This window comes from Salmo trutta, chromosome 15 (assembly GCF_901001165.1).
Source record: "Salmo trutta chromosome 15, fSalTru1.1, whole genome shotgun sequence".
In the NCBI taxonomy this organism is placed as follows: domain Eukaryota; kingdom Metazoa; phylum Chordata; class Actinopteri; order Salmoniformes; family Salmonidae; genus Salmo; species Salmo trutta.
Window position 1 is genome coordinate 61067059 of NC_042971.1, and position 23804 is coordinate 61090862.

Sequence of the window (23804 nt, forward strand, 5' to 3'; positions counted from 1 at the left end):
AGTCTGTTCTGGATTGTGAAGAGACCTCTTGTGGCATGTCTTGTGGGGTATACATGGGTGTCTAAGCTGTGTGCCAGTAGTTTAGACAGACAGCTCGGTGCATTCAACATGTCAATACCTCTCATAAATAAACGTAGTGATGAAGTCAATCTCTCCTCCACTTTCAGCCAGGAGAGATTGACATGCATATTATTAATATTAGCTCTCTGTGTACATCCAAGGGCCAGCTGTGCTGCCCTGTTCTGAGCCAATTGCAATTTTCCTACGTCCCTTTTTGTGGCACCTGCCTTGTTGATAGTGTTGTTAAGAAGGTAGAGCAGTGCTTTATGGACAGACTTCTCCCCATCTTAGCTACTGTTGTATCAATATGTTTTGACCATGACAGTTTACAATCCAAGCAGTTTAGTCACCTCAACTTGCTCAATTTCCACATATATTTCTTAGACGATTTAGTTGAGTTTTTAGGGTTTAGTGAATGATTTGTCCCTCAGTCTCATGCCCTGGCTTGCTCTCTCTTCCCCAGAAGCACGGGTACCCCATCCCCCATGTCTCCCATGCCATCTCCTGCCAGCACAGCCAGTTCTGGGCCGGGCTCCAACCACAGCAGCAGCGGGGCGGGGGCAGGCACCGTCAGCACCGTGGCCATTCCACAGGTCATCCAGCAGGTGGCGTCTTCCTACGTCAACATCACGGCACTCTTCCTGAGTGCTCACGACATCTGGGAGCAGGCTGACGAGCTGGCCCACAAAGGCAGTGGTGAGGATGAGCAAGGAAGGGAGGGTTAAAGTCACAGGGATATTATTACACAAGAATGGATTCTTTATAGCTGTTGTTCTGTATGTCACCACTAGAGGTCATGATCACTGTGGGGAACAGATACTGGTGATGGGGTTTTAGGCTGGGTGTCTGTACAGCACTTTGACATCAGCCGATGTAAAAAGGGCTTAATAAATACATTTGATTTTGATTGTAGTAATATTCATGTGAGTGTTTTCATTACTCCTACTCAGTCTATTTCCTTATCTTTCCATGTCTCTCTAGGTTTGCTGTCTGAGTTGGACTTGGCTCTGGGCCCGTTGAGCCTGACGTCCACCATGAGCTCTCTGGTACGTCACACACGGCAGGGACTGCAGTGGCTCCGACTGGACACCCGCGAGACACAGTGACCGCTTCTCATCCCCGTCCCAGCCCTTGCCCTGTCGACAATGCCCAGTCCTGGATTGCCTAGCCCTGGATTTCCCTGTCCACAACATCCTTTTTGTTTTTATTTATTGACGGGCCATCAGATGAATGCAGGATCCCAAGTCCCTCTACAAGTTGTTCACATTGATATCAAGTCACCTTTTATTTCATTGTCTCTCAACTACATATATCTATATATATCTCACACACACACACGGATTACATGCATTTTCGGGTCCCTGTCCTCTATTGGTCACATTGAAGGTTCCATCAACAAACAACTACCACATCCTCTGGAGCTCAGGGGGGGCTGATGGAGGCTGAGCTGAATAGGACTCCCTCCCTTTCTCAACAACGGGCCACACAGCCAGCTGACTGGCCCTGCCACCCCTCTGGGGGTCAGTAGGGGTGTCTCCCTGTGGCCTGCCCCACCCCTCTGGGGGTCAGTAGGGGTGTCTCCTTGTGGCCTGCCCCACCCCTCTGGGTCCTGTCTGTCTTGGAGGTCAGTGAGGGTGTGTCCCTGTTGGATGGTTGTCTGAAGATACCTGCTTTTTTTGGGGGGGGGGTTGGGGTTCAGAGGCTTTCTCACCTTTTCTCCTGTGGTAATGCAAAGCAGTGATGACAAAAAAAAAGCTTATTTATTAGCCTCATTATCATGATCTTTATTATTATATCACTATAAATATATTGTTGATGTTTTTTTTGTTTTTTTTTAATCAAAAGCGTTGATATGGCCAATGTTTTACTTCACAGCCAACTAAAAGGTCCTATAGAAGTGAAGGGATCTATGCATCCCAGACACGTCTAATAATACTGGTCGAATTCGGCAGGATATAGTTAGGATGTCTCTGCTCTACCATAAAGTATTTTAAAGTGACTAGATGCATTGTCCTGAAATATGGACGTCAGTGTTCTTGAATGGAGTCAAAGATGATGCTTTTTGTGACGATTTATTATTCTTTTTCCCCCTTTTTTTTTTCACTCTTCAAAAGAGATGGCTTCTACGTGCCAGGGTGGGTCCACTATGTTCACTCAGTCATAACAGAAATATGATTTCAGTTGCATTTTGTACTTACTTTCCCTTTTTTTTTATCAACAATAACTGTTCATCTAAGACATTTAGATAAGAAACCAAATAGTCTGATTTGACCAGTAGCCCTGGTCCCTACTCTTCAGACAGGAAGCAGGAAGTAACTACCTCATCTTCACTGCACATGGGAAGCAGAGCAACGCTGTCTGATGGTAGGGGAGAGAGGGAGGGACTGTGGCCTAATGTGATGGTTGAGAGCGTTTTCTCTAGTTCTGCAATCTATTCAGCATACATGCTTTTTAACACGCAGGCTGAAGCTGCGCATCAAACCAGTTTTTATACAGACATGGCATCGTTCAGTAGAAATAAAAGTGCCTTAGATGGGTTTTTTTAAGGACACTTGCATCTGTCTTCCCAAATGAAATACTTATTGAATATATCATCATCTTGTATTGATCATTGACAAAGCAAGTCCCATTAACTGAAGTCAAAAGTAGATTGAGTATGTGGTAGGAGTTTTGAAAGCAGGATACTCTTCCCTTTACTAACAGCCGTGAAAGTTGGAAATGATTCACTGTAGGACTGGCAACCTGTGAGGAAGCGTTTACAGGCTGTTTTGTTTACACCCTTTGCGTAGCTCTGGTGTCACATCCTGTGCGTACATACAATAACAGCCCAAGTCATTTGAAAATAACACTTGTCAACACATCTAAATGATTGATGTTTTTTTTTTCTTTGTACGGTAGTTGAAACTACAATTTATGTACCACACAGGTCAGCAGAAGTGACTGGGCAAATGATTGGCTAAATCTTACAACTGGCCTTTGACCCTATTGCCCATTTTATCGCTTCAGTACCTATTACCACCATTTTTAGACCACACAACTCCCTAGATGACAAGATGTGCGTCCCAAATTGCACCCTATTCCCTATATAGTGCACTATTTTTGACCAAGTAGTCTACTATGTAGGGAACATGGTCCAATTTGGGACATAAACAATGTCTCTAGAGGAGTATTAATTTTTATCATGGACATTTATCTACATCGTGTGTGTTCAGCACCGTCTCTTCATGGAGATCAAAGATTACCACACCTAGACAATGCCTTTCTGTAGAATGAATTGACATATATTCCCTTTAAAGCGCCCTGTTCAATTTCTGTAGAATGAATGACTTGGTATTTTGTTTTTCTGATTTCAAAAAGGTTGGGGGTTTGACGCTATTACAATTACACACTTGTATTTCATTAAATCAGTGGTTTATTTAGTATTTAACGGATGTTATTGATGGCGAAATACTAGTGATCCTTATTATTTTGTATCAGTCAATCAATATTCTGATATTTAAGCCTATACAACCCTGCCTCTCTCATTTCAGCATTAACACAATGCTTACAGCAAGATAAAACAACGTGTATCGTTTGCACTTGTTTCAGTGTATTTTCGGTTTCCTTCAGTGTTCTCCTCCGGGTTGGACAGAAAAGACAACTTTGACGTGTCACAGTCCTCTTGCTTGTTGTAAGACTTTGGTTAAGAGCAATAAAACAGAGCGGTGAATGCAAAACAATACCTAGAACATTAATAAAATACTGTTTTTGATGAAAGATTGGAGATTGGTTTACATCACCATGCTTTGCTTAAAATGGACTAAATCTATGCCGTTTAGTTGATTGAATTGTTTTATTGTTACTATACTGTTTAAAAAATAAAAATAAAAATTGGAGCTCACTGGAAAAGCTATTTCTATTGGCGTGCAAATATATAAGGGCTGCACATGGAACCACAAAAGAAAAATGCGTTCATGTATTTATTTTATCACAAATATGAACCGTATGAATAGACTATACTGGTAACATGGCTTTTTTAAAATATATTTTCCTCCAAAGTAGGCTGCTTTGTAAGTAATCAATCATACTTTGAGTTACCCAACTTGGATGTCAAACTGCACATGAAATGAAATGTTGTCCTGTTTTGATATGACATTCTACATTTTGTACTTACTAAAACGTTGCTCTGGTTTCTGTCATGCTACATGTCCTTTTCATATTTTTGAAGCTTTATTGTCATGCTTCATTTCAATCTTTTTTTTTTTTTTTTTTTTTTTTTTGCGCTTCAGTTGTAGTTATTGTGTGCAGAATTTATAATTATTGTCCATAAATATATGATATCACACTAAAAGGAACAACATCACCTTGGTCATTTACTGGGAAAATGTGTAGAAATCTTTTGTAATTAAACTTTTTTGCCTTGTGGAAATATGTAAATAGTTTGAGCTGCAATGTACAGAGATGTATAAAGACTGATTTGACAATGAATTTTGGTTTTCTTTGACTCAAGTTCCTTTTCCCCCAAAGATGCTGTTTTGCAGACCTTTTGCAACTTGGCTGCTGTAGCTGATGAGTTGTTGATAATGTTTTAACTGGCTCAACAGTACATCTAGGCCAGACCCCCTGCACTGTAAAATGTTTGAGGCAATAAACTTTGGGGAAAATGTGCTGGCTGTGTGAATTATTCTGCTATAACTACAGTAGTACAGTGCCATGACATTCTGATTTATTTCATAATTATGATGTCTGCTATAAAACATGAATTCAATGCAAGAACATGTAAACCCCCCCCCCGGATACTTTCAAAAACGGAATGAATTAACTACTGTGTTGCTGATGACTCAGCCATGCCTCCTTGCTGTCCAACATTTCCTCATCTCCCACCCCTTCTAATGCGACTCTCCCCGATGCTCCTCTTTTTCCCCTGCCCCGCTACAAAGTTTCTCCCTGCAGGCAGTCACTGAGTCCGAGGTGCTAAAAGAGCTCCTGAAACTTGACCCCAAATAAAACATCTGGGTCAGATGGTTTAGATCCTTTCTTCTTTAAGGTTGCTGCCCCTATCATCACCAAGCATATCGCTGACCTTTTTTAACCTCTCTCTCCTTTCTGGGGAGGTTCCCATTGCTTGGAAGGCAGCCACGGTTCGTCCTTTATTTAAAGGGGGAGATCAAGCTGATCCTAACTGTTATAGACCTATTTCTATTTTGCCCTGTTTGTGTTGGAAAAACTTGTCAATAATCAACTGATCAGCTTTCTTGATGTCTATAGTATTCTCTCGGGTATGCAGTCTGGTTTCTGCTCAGGTTATGGATGTGTCACTGCAACCTTAAAGGTCCTCAATGATTGTCACTATTACCCTTGATTCTAAGCAATGTGCTGCTATTTTTATTGTCTTGGTCAAAGCTTTTGATACGGTAGACCAGCGGTTCCCAAACTTTTCATAGTCCCGTACCCCTTAAAATTCAACCTCCAGCTGCGTTACCCCCTCTAGCACCAGGGTCAGCGCACTCTCAAACGTTTTTTTTTTGCCATCATTGTAAGCTTGCCACACACACACTATGCGATACATATATTAAACATGAGTGAGTTTTTGTTACAACCCGGCTCGTGGGAAGTGACAAAGAGCTCTTATAGGACCAGTGCACAAATAATAATAGAATAATCAATCTTGCTCTTTGTTTAACCATCTTACCATATAAACCTTATTTGTTCCTTGAAAATTGTAACTCACCACAGGTTAATGAGAAGGGTGTGCTTGAAAGGATGCACATAACTCTGCAATGTTGGGTTGTATTGGAGAGAGTCTCAGTCTTAAATCATTTTCCACACACAGTCTGTGCCTGTATTTTAGTTTTCCTAGTGAGGGCTGAGAATCCACTCTCACATAGGTGCATGGTTGCAAAGAGCATCAGTGTCTTAACAGCCCGATTTGCCAAGGCAGGATACTCTGAGCGCAGCCCAATCCAGAAATTTGACAGTGGCTTCTGTTTAAATTCAATTTTCACATAACCGCTTGTTGCAATTTCGATGAGGCTCTTGTTCAGATATCGGTAAGTGGACTGGAGGCAGGGCATAAAAGGGATAACAAATTAATTTGTGTCATCCGTTTCGGGGAAGTACCTGCGTAATTGCGCACCCAACTCACTCAGGTGCTTCGCTATATCACATTTAACATTGTCCGTAAGCTTGAGTTCATTTTCACACAAAAAATAATACAATGATGGAAAGACCTGTGTGTTGTCCTTGTTAATGCAGACAGGGAAGAGCTCCAACTTCTTAATCATAGCCTCAGTTTTGTCCCGCACATTGAATATAGTTGCAGAGAGTCCCTGTAATCCTAGATTCAGATCATTCAGGCGAGAAAAACATCACCCAGATAGGCCAGTCGTGTGAGAAACTCGTCATCATACAAGCGATCAGACAAGTGAAAATTATGGTCAGTAAAGAAAACCTTAAGCTTGTCTCACTTTTTAAAAAAATGTGTCAATATTTTGCCCCTTGATAACCAGCGCACTTCAGTATGTTATAAAAGCATTACATGGTCGCTGCCCATATCATTGCATAGTGCAGAAAATACAAGAGAGTTCAGTGGCCTTGCTTTAACAAAGGTAACCATTGTCACTGTAGTGTCCAAAATGTGTTTCAAGCTGTCAGTCATTCCCTTGGCAGCAAGAGCCTCTCGGTGGATGCTGCAGTGGACCCAAGTGGCGTCGGGAGCAACTGCTGGCACCCACGTTACCACTCCACTATGTCTCCCTGTCATGGCTTTTGCGCCATCAGTACAGATATCAACATGAGCAGCAGCTACGTTTGGCTACATACGGACCGTTAGTGGAATTCCCGCGAGAGATTAACGGTTAATGTGATTGGATATTAATTATTTGACTAGGCTTCCTGTATTTGACATTGTGTTGTTATTTCGCTAAACAATAGATGGTTTAATTTTCTTTTTGGCAGTGAAACAAGGCTACTCAGGCGAGAAAAACACCTTACCCAAATGTATAACCCTGTTGGAAAATACAAATCGACTGTTTGAAAATGTGAAGTAAAAAAAGATATATATATTTTTAAATGTGAATCACATTTTTATTTGGCGTACCCCCGACAGCATTGCGCGTACCCCTGGAGGTACGCATACCCCAGTTTGAGAATACCTGCGGTGGACCAATCCATTCTTGTGGGCTAAGGAGTATTGGTGTCTCTGAGGGGTCTTTGGCCTGGTTTGCTAACTACCTCTCTCAAAGAGTGTAGTGTATAAAGTCAAAATCTGCTGTCTCAGCCACTTCCTGTCACCAAGGGAGTACCCCAAGGCTCGATCCTAGGCGCCACGCTCTTCTCAATTTTACATCAACAACATAGCTCAGGCAGTAGGAAGCGCTCTCATCAATTTATATGCAGATGATAGTCTTATACTCAGCTGGCCCCTCCCCGGATTTTGTGTTAAACATCAAAGCTTTCTTAGTGTCCAACAAGCTTTCTCTGCCCTTAACCTTGTTCTGGACACCTCCAAAACTAAGGTATTGTGGTTTGGTAAGAAGAATGCCCCTCTCCCCACAGGTGTGATTACTACCTCTGAGGGTTTAGAGCTTGAGGTAGTCACCTTATACAAGTACTTGGGAGTATGGCTAGAAAGTACACTGTCCTTCTCTCAGCACATATCAAAGCTGCAGGCTAAAGTTAAATCTAGACTTGGTTTCCTCTATCGTAATCGCTCCTCTTTCACCCCAGCTGCCAAACTAACCCTGATTCAGATCACCATCCTACCCATGCTAGATTACGGAGACATAATTTATACATCGGCAGGTAAGGGTGCTCTTGAGCGGCTAGATGTTCTTTACCATTCGGCCATCAGAATTGCCACCAATGCTCCTTATAGGACACATCACTGCACTCTATACTCCTCTATAAACTGGTCATCTCTGTATACCTGTCGCAAGACCCACTGGTTGATGTTTATTTATAAAACCCTCTTAGGCCTCACTCCCCCCTATCTGAGATATCTACTGCAGCCTTCATCCTCCACATACAACACCCGTTCTGCCAGTCACATTCTGTTAAAGGTCCCTAAAGCACACACATCCCTGGGTCGCTCCTCTTTTCAGTTCGCTGCAGCTAGCGACTGGAACGAGCTGCAACAAACACTCAAACTGGACAGTTTTATCTCCATCTCTTCATTCAAAGACTCAGTCATGGACACACTTACTGACACTTGTGGCTGCTTTGCGTCATGTATTGTTGTGTCTACCTTCTTGCCCTTTGTGCTGTTGTCTGGGCCCAATAATGTTTGTACCATGTTGTGCTGCTACCATGTTGTGTTGCTACCATGTTGTTGTAATATTGTGTTGCTACCATGCTGTGTTGTCATGTGTTGCTGCCTTGCTATGTTGTTGTCTTAGGTCTCTCTTTATGTAGTGTTGTCTCATGTCGTGATGTGTTTTGTCCTATATTTATATATTATTATAAAAAAAATGTAATCCCCCGTTAATATGCGCACTGTATTAAATGAAATATGAACAGTTAGACAAGGATCCACAATCACCATGTAAACCGTTCAGTGCATTTTTTGCCTCAACAGCTTCCCATCCCAATACAATTAACGTTACTACGATGATACCAAGCGTATCTGTGCTATTAGCGCACACCACCGCTAACTAACTAGCCATTTCACATCGGTTACACATACAGAGGCCCAATATCAGCAACCATCAACTGTGTTCCAATGGCACGTTGTGTTAGTGTAACTGATGTGAAATGGCTAGTTAGCGGTGGTGCGCGCTAATAGCGTTTCAATCAGTGACGTCACTCGCTCTGAGACTTGAAGTAGGGTTTCCCCTTGCGTCGCAAGGGCCGCGGCTTTTGTGGCGCGATGGGTAACGATGCTTCGTGGGGTGTCAGCTGTTGATGTGTGCAAGGGTCCCTGGTTCGAGCCCGGGTTGGGGCGAAGAGAGGGACGGAACCTACACTGTTACATTAGCTAATACAAGTTTATCATTTTAAAAGGCTAATTGATCATTTTTTTGCAATTATGTTAGCACAGCTGAAAGCTGTTGTCCTGATTAAAGAAGAAATTGCCAAGAAACTGAAGATCTCGTACAACGCTGTGAACTACTCCCTTCACAGAACAGCGCAAACTGGCTCTAACCAGAATAGAAAGTGGAGTGGGAGGCCCCAGTGCACAACTGAGCAAGAGGACAAGTACATTATAGTGTCTAGTTTGAGAAACAGACGCCTCACAAGTCCTCAACTGGCAGCTTCATTAAATAGTACCCGCAAAACACCAGTCTCAACGGTGAAGAGGCGACTCCGGGATGCTGGCCTTCTAGGCAGAGTTGCAAAGAAAAAGCCATATCTCAGACTGGCCAATAAAAATAAAAGATTAAGATGGGCAAAAGAACACAGACAGAAGGCCAGCATCCTGGAGTCGCCTCTTCACTGTTGACGTTGAGACCGGTGTTTTGTTAAGAACAAACTCTTGAGCTCTGTCAGTGGGACCATCAGCTTCAAATCAAATGTTATTAGTCACATACACATGTTTAGCAGATGGTATTGCGGGTGTAGCGAAATGCTTGTGTTCCTAGCTCCAACGGTGCAGTAATATCTAACAATTCACAACAACACACACAAACCTAAAAGTAAAATAATGGAATTAAGCAATATATAAATATTAGGATAAGCAATGTCAGAGTGGCATAGACTAAAATACAGTAGAATAGAATACAGTATATACATATGAGATGAGTAAAGCAAAAATATGCAAACATTATTAAAGTGACTAGTTTTCCATTATTAAAGTGGCCAGTGATTTCAAGTCTATGTATATGGGGCAGCAGCCTTTAAGGGGCAGGTTTACATAACTGTGTGGAAGCCGCCTAGTGATGGCTATTTAACAGTCTGATGTACTTGAGATAGAAGATGTTTTTCAGTCTCTCGTTCCCAGCTTTGACGCATCTGTACTGACCTCGCCTTCTGGGTGATAGCGGAGTGAACAATTGGCACAGGGTCGTCCGGGTAGACCGTCATTGTAAATAATCATTTGTCCTTAAAACTGACTTGCCTAATTAAATAAAGATGAAATAAAATAAAATAAAAACAGGCAGTGGCTCAGGTGGGGAGCATCCTGTCAGGCAGTATCACTGCCTGGTACGGCAAATGCACCGCCCGCAACCGCAGGGCTCTCTAGAGGATGGTGTGGTCTGCCCAACGCATCACCGGGGGCAAACTACCTGCCCGCCAGGACAACTACAGGACACCTACAGCACCCGATGTCACAGGAAGGCCAAAAAGATCATGAAGTATAACAACAATTGTGCATCTATAACAGTTTGTGAGTGTTTTAGGTGCCAAGCCAAATTTATTCTGCCTCCCGAGGTTGAAGAGCCGCTGTTGCGCCTTCTTCACCACACTGTGTGGGTGGACCATTTCAGATCGGCAGTGACGTGTACGCCGAGGAACTTGAAGCTTTCCACCTGCTCTACTGCTGTCCCGTCGATGTGGATAGGGGCGTGCTCCCTCTGCTGTTTCCTGAAGTCCACAATCAACTCCCTTGTTTTGTCGACATTGAGTGAGACGTTATTTTCCTGGCACCACGCCCCCAAGGACCTCACCTGTTTTGTCATTGTTTGTAATCAGGCCTACTACTGTTGTGTCGTCTGCAAACATGATGATTGAGTTGGAGGCGTGTGTGGCCATGCAGTCATGGGTGAACAGAGAGTACTGGAGGCGGCTAAGCATGCACCCTTGTGGGGCCCCTGTGTTGAGGATCAGCAAAGTGGAGGTGCTGTTTCCTACCTTCACCACCTGGGGGTGGCCCATCAGGAAGTCCAGGACCCAGTTGCACAGGGCGGGGTTCAGACCCAGGGCCTCGAGCTTAATGATGAGCTTGGAGGGTACTATGGTGATGAATGCTGAGCTATTGTCAATGAACAGCATTCTTACATAGGTATTCCTCTTGTCCAGATGGGATAGGGCAGTGTGCAGTGCGATGGCGATTGCATCGTCTGTGGATCTATTGGGGCGGTAAGCAAATTGAAGTGGGTCTCTAGGGTGTCAGGTAAGGTAGGTCCCTGACCAAGGCCCTTCTCCCTGACCAAGACCCTTCTCCCCTGATTGCTGTTTGGCCGGACTCTTGGAAGAGTCTTGGTGTTTCCCCTTTTTTTTTACATTTTTGCCTAAAATGACGTACCCAAATCTAACTTCCTGTAGCTCAGGACCTGAAGCAAGGATATGCATATTATTGATATCATTTCAAAGGAAACACTTTGAAGTTTGAGGAAATGTTAAATTACTGTAGAAGAATATAACACATTAGATCTGGTATTTTGGCTTTTTTTTTGTACCATCATCTTTGAAATGCACGAGAAAGACCATCATGTATTATGCCAGCCCAGGCTCAATTTAGATTTTGGCCACTAGATGGCAGCAGTGTATGTGCAAAATTTGAGACTGATGCAATGAAGCATTGCATTTCTGTTCAAAATGTTGTATCAAGGCTGCCCAAATGTGCCTAATTAGTTTATTAATACATGTTCAAGCTCATCACTGTGCACTCTCCTCAAACAATAGCATGGTATTATTTCACTGTAATAGCTACTGTAAATTGGACAGTGTAGTTAGATTAACAAGAATTGAAGCGTTCTGCCAATATCAGATATGTCTATGTCCTGGGAATTTTTCTTGTTACTTACAACCTCATGCTATTCAAATTAGCCTACGTTAGCTCAACCGTCCAGTGGGGGACCCACCAATCCTGTAGAGGTTGATGGAGGCCACTGTGTTCTTGAGGACCTTCAATGCTGCAGAAATGTTTTGGAACCCTTCCCTAGATCTGTGCCTCGACACAATCCTGTCTCAGAGCTATATGGACAATTCCTTCGACCTCATGGCCTGTTTTTTGCTCTGCCTTGCATTGTCAACTGTGGGTGGACTTCAATCAAGTTGTAGAAGCAGGGATGATCAATGGAAACAGGATGCACCTGAGCTCAATTTTGAGTCTCATAGAATAGGGTCTGAATACTTATGTAAATAAGGTATTTCTGTGTTTTATTTGTACATACATTTGCAAAAAATTCTAAAAACCTGTTTTTGCTTTGTCATTATGGGGTATTGTGTGTAGATTGATGAGGGCATTTTTTTATTTAATCCATTTTAGAATAAGGCTGTAACTTAACAAAATGTGTAAAAAGTCGAGGGGTCTGAATACTTTCCGAATGTACTGTATATCTCTAACTAGGAGAGGAGCGGTGGGCTACTGAACTTGAAGCAGCGAATGCTGAGTGTGTGAATAATGCCAGAAATAGGAGTGTTTAATACAACAGGTAAGCTAACGCATACAAAACAGGAAGGCTTCTAAATCATTTGCAGGAGAAAAAAAATTTCATCCGAAAGTTCTTTCTGGAATGCTGCCCTCTAGTTTGGAACTCTTTGTTATTGGTCTATTCATTTATACCGTCTAGTGATGTCACCTGGCAAGCTAAAACTCCACCCATACAAAACCTGCTAATTAGAAGGTCCTGGGTAACATTATAAACCCTATGAAAGTCTTCTTCCTGGTCAGGTCCCGTACTGTTTTTGAATGGGCTGCAAGCTTATATCATCAAATTCATGAAAATTGGGTAATTTAAGACATTTTAAATTATATTATTTTCATGGATTAACCTTGACCTTTTACAAAAAACGAAATCGAAAACCTTGATAAAATGTATCAGGTAGAAGTAAATGAATCCCAGAATCCACAAATACACTACATGGGGCATTGTCATGCTGCAACAGGAAAGGGTCTTCCCCAAACTGTTACCACAAAGTTGGAAGTACAGAATCGTCTAGAATGTCATTGTATGCTGTAGCATTAAGATTTCTGTTTACTGGAACTAAGGGGCCTAGCTCGAATCATGAAAAACAGCCCCAGACCATTATTCCTCCTTCACCAAACTTTACACTTGGCACTTTGCATTCGGGCAGGTAGCGTTCTCCTGGATTCATCCGTCAGACTGCCAGATGTGAAGTGGGATTCATCAAATCCAGAGAATGTGTTTCCACTGCTCCAGAGTCCAATGGCGGCAAGCTTTACACCACTCCAACCGAAGCTTGGCATTGCGCATGGTGATCTTAGGCTTGCGTGCGGCTGCTCGGCCATGGAAACCCATTTTTTAAAGCTCCCGACCAACAGTTCTTGTGCTGACGTTGCTTCCAGAGGCAGCTTGAAACTTGGTAGTGAGTGCTCCAACTGAGCACAGACGATTTTTACGCGTTTCAGCACTCGGCGGTCCCGATCCTTAAGCTTGTGTGGCCTACCACTTCACAGCTGAGCCGTTGTTGCTCCTAGATATTTTCACTTCACAATAACAGCACTTACAGTTGACCAGGGCAGCTCTAGCAGGGCAGAAATGTGACGAACTGACTTGCTGGAAGGGTGGCATCCTATGACGGTGCCACGTTGAATGTCACTGAGCTCTTCAGTAAGGCCGTTATACTGCCAATGCTTGTCTATGGAGATAGCATGGCTGTGTGCTCGATTGTATACACCTTATCAACAACGGGTGTGGCTGAAATAGTCAAATCCACTAATTTGAAGGGTGTCCACATACGTTTGGCCACGTAGTCTACTTTAAAAACATTCAAACAAATAATAAAAGCACAACACAAGCTACAGCATACACTGTGTGAATTTACAAAACATTTTGTACTTTCTCTACTCAAATTGGCAAGTCACTATACCAGCAGTGAAAAGCTGAATATATCAAGGCAGGTAGACTAGTGGTTAGAGTGTTGGACTAGTAATGGAGAGGTTGCAAGATCAAATCCCTGAGCTGACAAGGTAAAAAAAACTGTCATTCTGCCCCTGAACAAGGCAGTTAACCCACTATTCCTAGGCTGTCATTGAAAAGAAGATTTTTTTTCTTAAACTGACTTGCCTAGTTAAATAAAGGTGAAAAAATATATATTGCTTTACCATAACAGTTAGAAGAATACTGTGGGGCCTCAGGCCCCTACTCCACCACTACCACATATCTACAGTACTAAATCCGTGTGTATGCATAGCGCGTATGTTATCGTGGGTGTGTGTGTGTGTGTGTTGCTTCACAGTCTCCGCTGTTCCATAAGGTGTTTTTTTAAATCTAATTTTACTGCTTAGCGTCAGTTACTTGATGTGGAATAGAGTTTCATGTAGTCATGGCTCTATGTCGTACTGTGTGACTCCCACAGTCTGTTCTGGACTTAGGGACTGTGTAATAGCAGTCTAACACAAGCAAACTGAATTATGAGGTGAAATGATAAAAAAAACATTTATATAACAAAAGTAAATCAGGGGAAAATTTAACTATGATATTTTCAGCCACAGACACATTTGAAATAGTATTAAAAAAAATTACTTTTTTTTAAAATTCAAACCTCTTTTAGAAAATAGTGCATTATGAATACATTAAATACAACAGTAAATAATAATATTCCATACATTATCGTAAAATAGCTTGACCATTTGGCAGATATATTAAATCTCCGGTGGTCTTTGTAGCCCAGTTTGTTTGGTATTCATAAAAGTGATTTTATTACTAATGTAGTGCGATATATCATCAACCTAAAAAAAAAAGTATAAACATTTGAAATGAAAATATTATATGTTGCCGACTGATTTATAAGAATTAAAGAGATTAATAGAAAATATATTCTCTCAAAAATGAATGTCTCAAAAACAGTTCTTAGAGATTGTTGTATTCATGCTTTATTTAAACAGACCTAAGTTATTGACATGGTGATTTCTTATACAAGAGAAACTGTGGCAATAATGGTTCATTACAAATATACAAAAACAGATCCAAATCCCATGTTTCATGTTTCCGATTCTCCTCCAAAGTTGGGGTTGTTAAAAGCAGGCTGCAATATAAGAACAAATCGTGTCATTTGAGGGAAGATTCATTCTTAAATTTGAACATTTGGAGAGTGTTCATGAATCCCTGTAAACCTCCTCACATGAACATCGCCCCTTATCTCAATATAGATAAGAGGAACTAGGCAAGGATGTCCATTATCCCTGTTGTTATTTGCTTTGTTTATAGCAAAGTGCTATTTCCTCTCTGGTGCTCTGTTACCATTATGTACATCTTTTATAGCAACCGTGGTTCCTTAAGCAGAAGCTTCACTTACCACATCAACGCTCCTTCCCGTTCTTGTTGGGAAGCTGACGTCACTCAGCTTGACTCCCCTGATGCTGAAGACGTAATATAGCAGTCCAAATATCAAGGTGAAGACAACAATGGCCCCAATCACAGCCCCAGCTATCAGTCCTGCACCTGTTTAACAAAGGACAAAATATGAATGAATATTTTTATGATCTATGGTTTTCGGGAAAGAGCTATGTTTATTTTTTTTTAAATGTTGCAACTAGTATAGCAAACTTACTGCTAGCCTGGGGAGCATCAGTAGGAATGACTATACCACCGCCATCTGTGGTGTAGTCTGCAGGAGAAATAACAGTGGCATTTACATCTGAAAATACTGCATCAATGGACCCTGTGCCTGTCTGTATCAGTTATACTGAGTACTCACATTGGCGGTGGCGACAGGCATATCCTCTCTTCTGCATACAGTTGTTATCATTCCATTGTCCGTCAGGGTACATCTCGACACAGTTCTCTCCTCCCACGTCTCCTTGGTGGAAGGCTTCGTTGGGCTCGTTAGGCGCCCAGTTTAGGAAAGCCAAGGGCTGCATGTCTGTCCAACTCCAGCCAACTGGAAACAGTTATATATATATTAGTATAATGTTCGACACTTAGGTGAGAAAACCACACAGTGAAAAGTCAGTGCACAATGGGACTTGGGTCGTTCCACCAATTCGATGCCTTTTCAGAAGTGTAACTTGGTTTAAAAGTCTGTAATGAAGAGCACATGTTCAACTTAATAAAAAAACTAGTTTTCCTATCTCAAGAGGTTAATTAAAAGAATACTATAGTAAGTGTCTATTAAGTGCCAAATAAAGTAACACGGTTGACCGTAACTCTGTCATCTTAAATCAGCCATAAATCCTCTCGTGATAGGGGGAATGGAAGCTGGTTGTGTGCAACAGGGATTGGCAATTGAATGCAAGCTTCACAAAAAAAATGTAATTGCTCAAACATTTCTAGCCTGTCTATCTATGGGTAACGGGGTTGACGTGTTATATTCGACCCGCTCAGTTTTTCACCACAAAACACCAGGAAATGGCAAAAAAAGAGTAGAACCATTTCACCTGCTTTTACGCTATGATTTGACTATCAGATGTTTAATGTTTCTATTGAACCAAATATGTAAAAGAATAGTTTCACCACATTAAAATGAGAGTTCAGGTCACGTAACAGGGTTGACCTTAAAATGAGTGACAGATGTAAATGAATCACTAATCACATTAAATAAATAATCATCTCCAGAAATGACTTTGTCAAAGCAACACAATAACTAGGTCTTTACAATAGAGCGGTTTGAAATCTTCCTAGAAGTGACACAGGGCTGGTGGAGGGACCTGTCAAAATGCTGAATTTTGGCACTTTAGCAACACTTTATTCATATTAAAAATCTGATATATTGAATTCTCCATGGGTCTATTTTAAAGGGCACTTCAGTTAATATAACAGGTTTTTATTTCTACTTCAAATAAAGAAGGTATGCAAACGGTTTCGTGGAACGACCCACTTACAGTTGTTGTCCCTGGTCAGGCCGATCCAGACGTTGTGTACTCTGGTGTAATTCATTTTCAAGATGAACTCCGTGTCTGCTCTACTGTGGATGGACGCCAGGTCTCCTCTCACTATTTGGCAGTAGTGTCTTGCCTCTGGCCAGGAGAATCCCTGGGGCCCGTTGTATACAAAGTAGCAGTAGCGACCAAAGGGAACCCAGCCAAAAAGGCATTTCCCATCTCCGGGGGCTGGGGTTGGAGGAGGAGACTCTGAGGAGAGAGGAATATAAACATTTAGTATTTTAACAAGTGACATCTGCAATTATCGGAAACCTGTGGAAAATATAGTACACTTGTCAAGAGTGGGCTAGTTAAATTAGTTTGCTTATCCCATAAGAGTCTAAGCCCTGTCTAAGGCGGGGGAGGGCGTTCTACTAAGCTATATGGAATTGTTTTAAGAAGGTCATACCAAGGATAATTTTGCTATTTGATTTAGAATTTTAAGACCCCTTTGAAGAATCCAAAAAATATATAAAAAATGTTTCTGATTAAACATTTTATTTGCCCTTACTGCTATTAGCCCATACAAACGCATTGAATAGCAGGTTCACTACATTGAACAACAGATAGTCCCCAAAGAATAATCTAAAGGAAGTTTGTTCTGAAGTGTTTGTCCAATATCTCAGAGATATAAGAAAAATCAGGAAACTTTTTTTAATTTTTTTTTAATTTTTTTTTTATTTTTTACAACTATCTAACCTCTTATTTTTGGAACTAAACATATTAGTGTGTATCCCAAACTCTTTGGGAAGCTTCAGACAGAAGTTGGCAGACCAACTTCAGACGAGTCCCAAAACGATTGTGGGGGTCGTAGAACAAAACGGAGAACACCATTGTGTTCGTGAGAGTCTCGTCTTTTTCGGGATGTCTCATGGTCTGACAAACACCTCTCTAGCTCTGTCACATTTCACCGCAGATGCAGAAGTGCAACATAGGTGGATGCAGTGGATTGAGAGACAGATTTTAATGGGGATGTTTTCGTTATGCAAATCAGATTTCCGCAGGGGCGTGGACATCGACCTTAGGGGGTTATGCTGCAGTGGAGATGTAAAGTACCTTCCGACTTTAAAAATGTATCTATTTTGTGTCACTGGCCTACGCACAATACCCCATAATATCAAAGTGGAATTCTCTTTTAAGAAAGTTTTACAAATGAATAAAATGTTTAAATAAAAATATTCTAAAACATGCATCCTGCTTGCAATAAGGCACTAAAGTAAAACTGAAAAAAAATTGGCAAACAAATTAGCTTTATGTCCTAATACAAAGCATTATGTTTGGGGCAAACCGGAGTATGCTTGTAATCGGCAAGGACTAGGGGGAAGAAAAAAAAATAGATATAAATAAACGAAATAGAGCTAAGCACAGGCAAAATCCTAGTGGAAAACTTTTGTTTCATTCTTTCCAACAGAATACTGGGAGACAAATTCACCTTTCAGCAGGACAATAACCTAAAACACAAGGCTACATATAACCTGGAGTTGTTTACCAAGACAACACTGAATGTTCCTTAGCGGCCTAGTTACAGTTTTGATTTAAATCACCTTGATAATCTATGGTAAGACTTAAAAATGGCTGTCTAGCAGTTTTGCACACACAAGTTGGTGTGCAAAGCTCTTAGAGACTTACCCAGAAAGACTCACAGCTGTAATCGCTGCCAAAGGTGATTCTAACATGTATTGACGGAGGGGTGTGAATACTTATGTAAATTAGATATTTCTGTTTTTCATTATCAATACATTTGCAAACACTTCTAAAAACATGTTTTCACTTTGTCATTATGGGGTATTGTGTGTAGATGGGTGAGAGTTTTAAAAATATTTCATCCATTTTTGAATTCAGGCTGTAACACAACAAAATGTGGAATAAGTCAAGGGATATGAATACTTTCTGAAGGCTCTGTAGCTCCTACCTGAGGAGGTCTTGCAGATGTAGGCCTTAGCAGAATTACAATCGGTGTCGTTCCATGTTCCGTGGAAGATAGGGTCTGCATGCATGCTCACACAGCCCTCTGCTTTGTGGTTACTAGGCTCCCCAGGTCCCCAGTGAGTGAAGAACACTGGCCAGCCGTCTGTCCATGTATATGAACTGCTATCAACCTGCAGATACAACAAACCATCAACCAAGAGCACCCTGTCCACTTACCGTAATCAAAGAAATGACAACTTCAAATGATCTTCGTTGTGATTAATGCCAGTTCAATTCTATAAAGAGGATTGGGCTAGTACCTTGCGTCTTAATCCAATCCATGCGTCTGCTTTGCCCTGGAGTATAGCCCCAGCAACAAAGGCCTGGTCGTAGCTCATGTCTACGCTGGCCAAGTTACCACCTTCCTGCTCACAGGCCACCTGAGCTGCCTCCCACGTCTTCGGTTCCTCCACCAGCTTGTAGCAGTTCTTATACCAGGAGACGTAACCAGAGGGGCAGGGGTTTTGAGTTGGAGCTGGCGGAGCTATACTGCTTGCTGTCGGAATTAAATTATAGAACTTTTAACAAAAGGTCACAAAAATCATTAAGCTACAAAGAGTGAGTTGTGTGCAAAAAAAAAAAAAAAAAACGTTTGTTTTAAAAAAAAAATTGTCAGCACTAACATTTCTTCATGGAGCAGACCCAGCTATGCTCCTCAGTGCACAAGTCATCATTCCAGCGTCCACTCACCAAGTAGTTATGGGTAATGGCGGTGCAGTGCTCCTGGGGGGAGGAAATAGGTCAAAGTCTAATCTTTGTGAAACTTGTAGCTTATTATCTCGTTTTAAACCGATCCAGTCTATGAGTGGAAAAACCTTAGAATCTTTGACATTCATGGTGACCTTCAAAAAAAACCTCATCTGAAGTATGTTGGAGCTGTGCATTATTCTCACCCGTCCTCCATTGTTGTTGGGTTCCTTGTCGGCCCAGTTGGTGTACAACACTGGACTCACACCATCACTCCAGCCAAACCCTCCCTCCACCAGGCTGTCTGTCAAGCCAATCCATGTTGGCAGCTTCAGATCCCTTAGATAGCTGGACACAAAGTCTGGAGAACAGAGGCCATTCAAATATAAAACCACCATGGAAAAAGTCAAAGGAACTTTGATCGACTGGATCTCTAAAGCTAGAGTTTCTTCTGTAGCTTACCGTTCTCATATTGATTGTCGATGACAGCTAATTCTGCTCCTTTACTTTGGCACCAACTCCGAGCAGAGTCCCAGTTGGCTTTCTTCCCGTGCTTGTGCCCTTGGAACATGAAGCACTTGTTTCGGAACAGCATCCAATCTAGAACAGACAAAGACACTGGTTACTACTAGTGTTTAGGGGATCATTTCACAATCAGCACCTGTAGTATTAATGGGGATGTGTCTGCTGTACCCGCTGGGCAGTATCCCGTCCAGGGTTGGGTGGGAGGGGGAGGAGTGTGGTCTTCACCAGGGTATTTCTTACACAGGTAACCTGCATTGGTACGGGCGCAGTTGACATCATTCCAATTACCTACGAGACACAAGATGCAGAATATGTTGGACACAGGGCTCTAAATGAACCATTTTCAGTGGTAGAATGGTGCTCCCAAAATAAAAAAGTTAGAAGCACAACATAAAAGTTCGGAGCACAACAGAAAAGTTCGGAGCACAACAGAAAAGTTATTCTATTTTATTGAGATATTTCAAGTGTCTTTTTCATGCATTTCTAAATCAAGCCTGTGTTTTATGAACTGATTCTGGTTACATAAAAGCACCAGAAAATAAGATTTTTAAATTGATTGAGATACAGCCTATATTGGGCCTATATAAAGTTCTAGCTACTTTCGTGCCTTAACCCCGTAAAAAGCCATTGTTTCTTATAAAAATCTAAAATGTTGATACAAAAACCTGTCATTGACATTCCAGTCATTTGTGGAATAGTAGGTTTCTACATCGTGTATTGAGATGCATCCAATTGAAAATTCTACACTGTCTCTTTAAGAGCGTCAAGTTCATTGCAATGATATGATTATTGATCTTCTGAAGAAGTATCCCTTTTCCTTTCTTTCCTCAAATGTTTGGATATGCTGCTAATTAAGTTTGTTAGCTAGCTAATGAATTTACATGACTGAACAAGGTGTCAACAAATTCCCGTGAGGAGTTTTGGTACAGCCTGCGAAATGGTTAACGAACGTATAGACAATTCACGATAGGAAGAAAAGAAAACATTGAGTCGGCAATATATGGGTCATACAGTATCTTTTTACCTGACAATCCGTTTATCGCTGTAGTAATGATGAAACAACAACAGTAACGAATCTGTGCGCACTTTTATCGCTAAGGCACTCGAAAACAACAGTACAATGAAGACTAATCATTATTATCTGGTTGATTCTTGTTGTAGGCACCGTAATGTCAGGTCGCACAGCAAAATATGCAACCAAAATTGTTGGATGGGAGTTGAATATTTTTTATTTCTATTTTTATTCTATTTTTTTTTCTCCGAAAATTCAACCTGTTTACATCAGTACCTTGATGTCTGTTCATCTGGACACACTGTTCCTCCCCATTGGCATTATTAGGCTCTCCCAGACCCCAGAAAACATATGTGACAGGGGACCTGTCCACCCACCTGGGTAGGGGAACAGAGATCGGTGGTTAGCAGTCTTGACAATGTCCCACACCATATTATACAACAGTATGGGTAGTATCAATACAAAAAAAGACATACTGGTATTGGTCTGCTGCGATCCCAAACACAAACATTCCAATCCATGATGATTCAGCCCGTCCCGTCCCAATCTGCAATGTCAAGAAACGTTACTGAGAGGAGCCGCCCACTGAGATTTTTGTAACATCTCCTGCACAACCGATAAACAAAAAAACAAACAAGAACAAAAAAGGTCTGCTTGGACAAGCATATCACACCATCGTGTTGATGTACGCCTGTTCATCTTTGTTTAAGATGGAGACCAGTTGAGCCTTCTCATCGTAGCAGCGGGACATAGCTGTCTGGAAGTCTACTATGTCCGTGTCATTGTAGTAGTAGCAGATGCCATTGTTCTTCCTCCAGACAGCGTTGGTACCGCAGTCAGGTGCTGGAAAAGATACAAGCCAATTCTCAGGGTCATACAGGTCATAGAAACTTCTAGAACAAATCAATGATCATGACTCTATGGTGCTATCTTATGGTTTAACAGTGCGATCAGAGGTGCACTACGCTGGTTACCTGGAACAGGAGGAGGAGGTACTGGAGGAACGATGGGTTTCTTCCCCTTGGAGATCATGCAGATCCAGTCCTGATGGGCATCACAGTTGAGATCGTTCCACCAAGAGGACGTTCCATTTGAGTTGCTCACCATCTCTACACAGTCCTCACGACCCTCATGATTGTTGGGTTCCCCATGTCCCCAGTTGGTGTGGCTCACAGGAGTAGCGTCACTCCAGTGGTAACCTCCATCTATAGGGTTGTGTTGCAGACCGATCCACTTGGACTTCCCCTTGGTGTGCGTGGACAGGAAGTTCTCTTCCTCCATGTTATGGATACTGACAAGGTCTGCCCCCCTGGAGGTACAGTCTTCACGGGCTGCGGACCAGCTCTTCTTCTTGGAGAAGTCCACCATGAAGAGCTACAACAAACATTTAGAGATTCAACTTGTAGCACTTCAGATAACGCTATGTTGTTGTTTCTTCAGTTCATATAGTGTTTGAGGCTCTTTACCCTGTATCAGTTCAGATGAAGCTAGTCTGTATCTTTAGCCTGTATCAGTTCAGCTGAAGCTAGTCTGTATCTTTAGCCTGTATCAGTTCAGATGAAGCTAGTCTGTATCTTTAGCCTGTATCAGTTCAGATGAAGCTAGTCTGTATCTTTTGCCTGTATCAGTTCAGCTGAAGCTAGTCTGTATCTTTACCCTGTATTAGTTCAGCTGAAGCTAGTCTGTATTTTTAGCCTGTATCAGTTCAGATGAAGTTAGTCTGTATCTTTACCCTGTACTAGTTCAGCAGTTCAGATGAAGCTAGTCTGTATCTTTACCCTGTATTAGTTCAGCTGAAGCTAGTCTGTATCTTTAGCCTGTATCAGTTCAGATGAAGCTAGTCTGTATCTTTACCCTGTATTAGTTCAGCTGAAGCTAGTCTGTATCTTTAGCCTGTATCAGTTCAGATGAAGCTAGTCTGTATCTTTAGCCTGTATCAGTTCAGATGAAGCTAGTCTGTATCTTTAGCCTGTATCAGTTCAGATGAAACTAGTCTGTATCGTTACCCTGTATTAGTTCAGCTGAAGCTAGTCTGTATCTTTAGCCTGTATCAGTTCAGCTGAAGCTAGTCTGTATCTTTATCCTGTATCAGTTCAGATGAAGCTAGTCTGTATCTTTAGCCTGTATCAGTTCAAATGAAGCTAGTCTGTATCTTTAACCTGTACTAGTTCAGCAGTTCAGATGAAGCTAGTCTGTATCTTTATCCTGTATCAGTTCAGATGAAGCTAGTCTATATCTTTACCTTGTAGCAGTTCCTGAAGTGTCGCTCAGCCGTCCAACCATCCGCACAGTCCGGTGAAGGGGGAGGAGTTGGAGGTTTAGTGGGCGGGGTGATGTCAGGCCTTGGTGTCTCACACACGAATGGGAACACCTCAGTGCATGGCTTGTCATCCCAGAACCCACCAGTAAGGCCCGTAGTCATGCCAACGCAGGTTCCCGCATGGTTATCTGGAGGATCACAAAGACAATGGTAAACAATTCAACTGATATACTAACATGAAAATACTTCAGATTGGTTAATGGGTGTAAAATGACTGTACCTGGCTGGTTTCGATCCCAGTGTGTGAAGGTGAGAGGTGCCCCATTATCCCAGATGTAATCCACCCCTCCTGAATCACCACTGGCCCTCAGTCCAATCCACCACAAACCAGTGTATCCAGCCAGTTTCACCGTGAAGTGGGACTGTTCATAACTGGGAAAGACATCACAGATATTATATTCAACACCAATCAAAGACCAGCATTATAGACATCTTGAGGCATGCCAAGATTCGAAGGGTTTGTTGGTCTTGAATGTGATGCCCCTTTTGGATAAAAATAAAATGGTCCAACAGATTGAAGTACACCAGACTGATGATCTGTATCTGCC

At 41.9% G+C, this 23804-nt stretch overlaps 2 protein-coding genes across 4 annotated transcripts in view; one reads left to right on the forward strand and one right to left on the reverse strand.

Annotated features, from left to right (window-relative positions):
• Nucleotides 1-4707, forward strand: part of LOC115149491 (AF4/FMR2 family member 1) — a 76227-nt gene extending 71520 nt beyond the window's left edge. For 2 of the 3 annotated variants that reach the window (XM_029692421.1, XM_029692424.1), the window contains exons 18-19: nt 524-756; nt 1042-4707. In XM_029692421.1, the coding sequence (XP_029548281.1) occupies nt 524-756; nt 1042-1166 (358 nt within the window). In that variant the 3' untranslated portion in view covers nt 1167-4707. The remainder of the gene's footprint in view (nt 1-523; nt 757-1041) is intronic. The other variant, XM_029692422.1, reaches the window with a different exon arrangement.
• A 10025-nt stretch (nt 4708-14732) lies between these two features.
• The window catches only part of LOC115149493 (macrophage mannose receptor 1), a 37584-nt gene continuing 28512 nt past the window's right edge, over nt 14733-23804 (reverse strand). The window contains exons 33-49 of the mRNA XM_029692425.1: nt 23477-23628; nt 23179-23384; nt 21911-22310; nt 21610-21779; nt 21413-21483; nt 21213-21313; nt 20093-20212; nt 19862-19999; nt 19606-19760; nt 19336-19435; nt 18973-19208; nt 18657-18843; nt 16706-16954; nt 15583-15765; nt 15436-15492; nt 15181-15326; nt 14733-14910 (exon numbers count right to left, since the gene is read on the reverse strand). Coding sequence (XP_029548285.1) covers nt 14866-14910; nt 15181-15326; nt 15436-15492; nt 15583-15765; nt 16706-16954; nt 18657-18843; nt 18973-19208; nt 19336-19435; nt 19606-19760; nt 19862-19999; nt 20093-20212; nt 21213-21313; nt 21413-21483; nt 21610-21779; nt 21911-22310; nt 23179-23384; nt 23477-23628 — 2716 coding nt within the window. The 3' untranslated portion in view covers nt 14733-14865. The remainder of the gene's footprint in view (nt 14911-15180; nt 15327-15435; nt 15493-15582; nt 15766-16705; nt 16955-18656; nt 18844-18972; nt 19209-19335; nt 19436-19605; nt 19761-19861; nt 20000-20092; nt 20213-21212; nt 21314-21412; nt 21484-21609; nt 21780-21910; nt 22311-23178; nt 23385-23476; nt 23629-23804) is intronic.